The 1,468-nt window shown below is 39.5% G+C and overlaps 1 protein-coding gene across 1 annotated transcript in view; it reads left to right on the plus strand.

Moving 5' to 3' along the window:
• Positions 1-863: 863 nt before the first annotated feature.
• LOC139131656 (histamine N-methyltransferase-like) overlaps positions 864-1,468 on the plus strand; it is a 10,026-nt gene continuing 9,421 nt past the window's right edge. The window contains exon 1 of the mRNA XM_070697808.1: positions 864-1,079. Coding sequence (XP_070553909.1) covers positions 938-1,079 — 142 coding nt within the window. The 5' untranslated portion in view covers positions 864-937. The remainder of the gene's footprint in view (positions 1,080-1,468) is intronic.

Consider the following 1,468-nt stretch of genomic DNA (forward strand, 5'->3'; position numbering starts at 1 on the left):
GTCAACTTTAATCTCACGAAAGAAGATTACTTTAATCTTCTGTCGTGAGGTTCAATGTGCAACTTCTCCTGAATAATACAAATGCAAGTATGTATGGGATAGTAGTACACACTTGCCAAGAAAGCAATGATTAATTTTTCTCGGCTAGTTTTCTGTGCTTACTCTGAGTTTGAAAATTGGGTGTAAGATTGTTTGACTCGAGTTGAATACTCGAAAACTGCGCAACCTGAGTTACAAAAGGAATCCTCGATTATCTGGAAACCACCGACTGCTGTGATCCCGGAATGAGCAGGGAGAAATATTCTTACAAGGACGATTGGAAAGCTATCAAGGCTATCACCGTCCAAAAATATATAAACTAATAATGAGATTTTATACCGTGAAAGGAGCTTGCAAGAATTCATCGGGCAAACCAACTGTCCTACTAATGGACAGCAGTTGTGTTCGACTTCAAAGTTTTCAAGATTAACTTGTTGAATGTCAATCGGAGGGACACAGTATATAACGCTGGTCAATACGTGTGGTACTCTGACTGTATTCATCTACTCTAATACTCAATTTGATCTTATGTATTGCCTTTCTATGTATAAATGAATAATCGAAATAATGTTTATTTTATTCAAAAAACTCGATAAAGTCATCAAAACACCGCCATTATTGACGGCCTATGAGATGAGAGCCCCGCAGAGCAGTCTGGGTAGCCGAGACTACCTGTCATTTGGCGTATATCTGAGCCACATAAATGATCTGTGGTGTGCGACTAAATTAGACTCCAGGATGCTGACTTAGGACACTAGGTGACCCCTGAATGTGCAGTCTAGGGTCCGGTTTGAACTGGTTCCGGGTTATCACAAGGGATCATAATAACAATGGCAGACGATAGAACCATACGCAGTCTTTATCACGATCCCGAGCACTACGTCAAGTGCTTAAGAAAATGTGCCGAAAATCGTCCAGGTTCCAAGATCTTTCACACTGGTTTGACTTCATTTTTCCGGACGTCATCTTCGAGAAACTCCAACTGGTTAACACCAAATCCAAGTCGACTTTCAGGATGTTAGGAGTAGGAAGTGGGTCAGGTGAGTATATTAAATTAAAGAAAATGTAAAAAGAACTGTAGAAAAGTTGAGTGTAAGGTTCATGTTTTGTTGACTTCACACTATGCAAACAGTCGCGAGGAGACAACCTTGAATAATCATTTTAAAGTACCCAAGCACGGAATTAAATTGAGTGCATGGTTGACATTAGTTGGTCCTATATGTCGTAAGGTCGAGTAGCATCGTGTGATGTATGCAGTAGCCAACGTGTCACAAACATTTAAAATGTGTGCCGCGACCTTTAAGTCATTGTTGAATAAAAAATAAATATGTATGTTTCCCTTCATTCAGAAAATATGGTAGGTCTGTCCTACCCTTTTTTAAATTCGGTGTAACCAAGCAAGCAACAGCAAAATTTGTCAAAATCATGC

Source organism: Ptychodera flava, chromosome 4 (genome assembly GCF_041260155.1).
Source record: "Ptychodera flava strain L36383 chromosome 4, AS_Pfla_20210202, whole genome shotgun sequence".
Classification (NCBI taxonomy): Eukaryota; Metazoa; Hemichordata; class Enteropneusta; family Ptychoderidae; genus Ptychodera; species Ptychodera flava.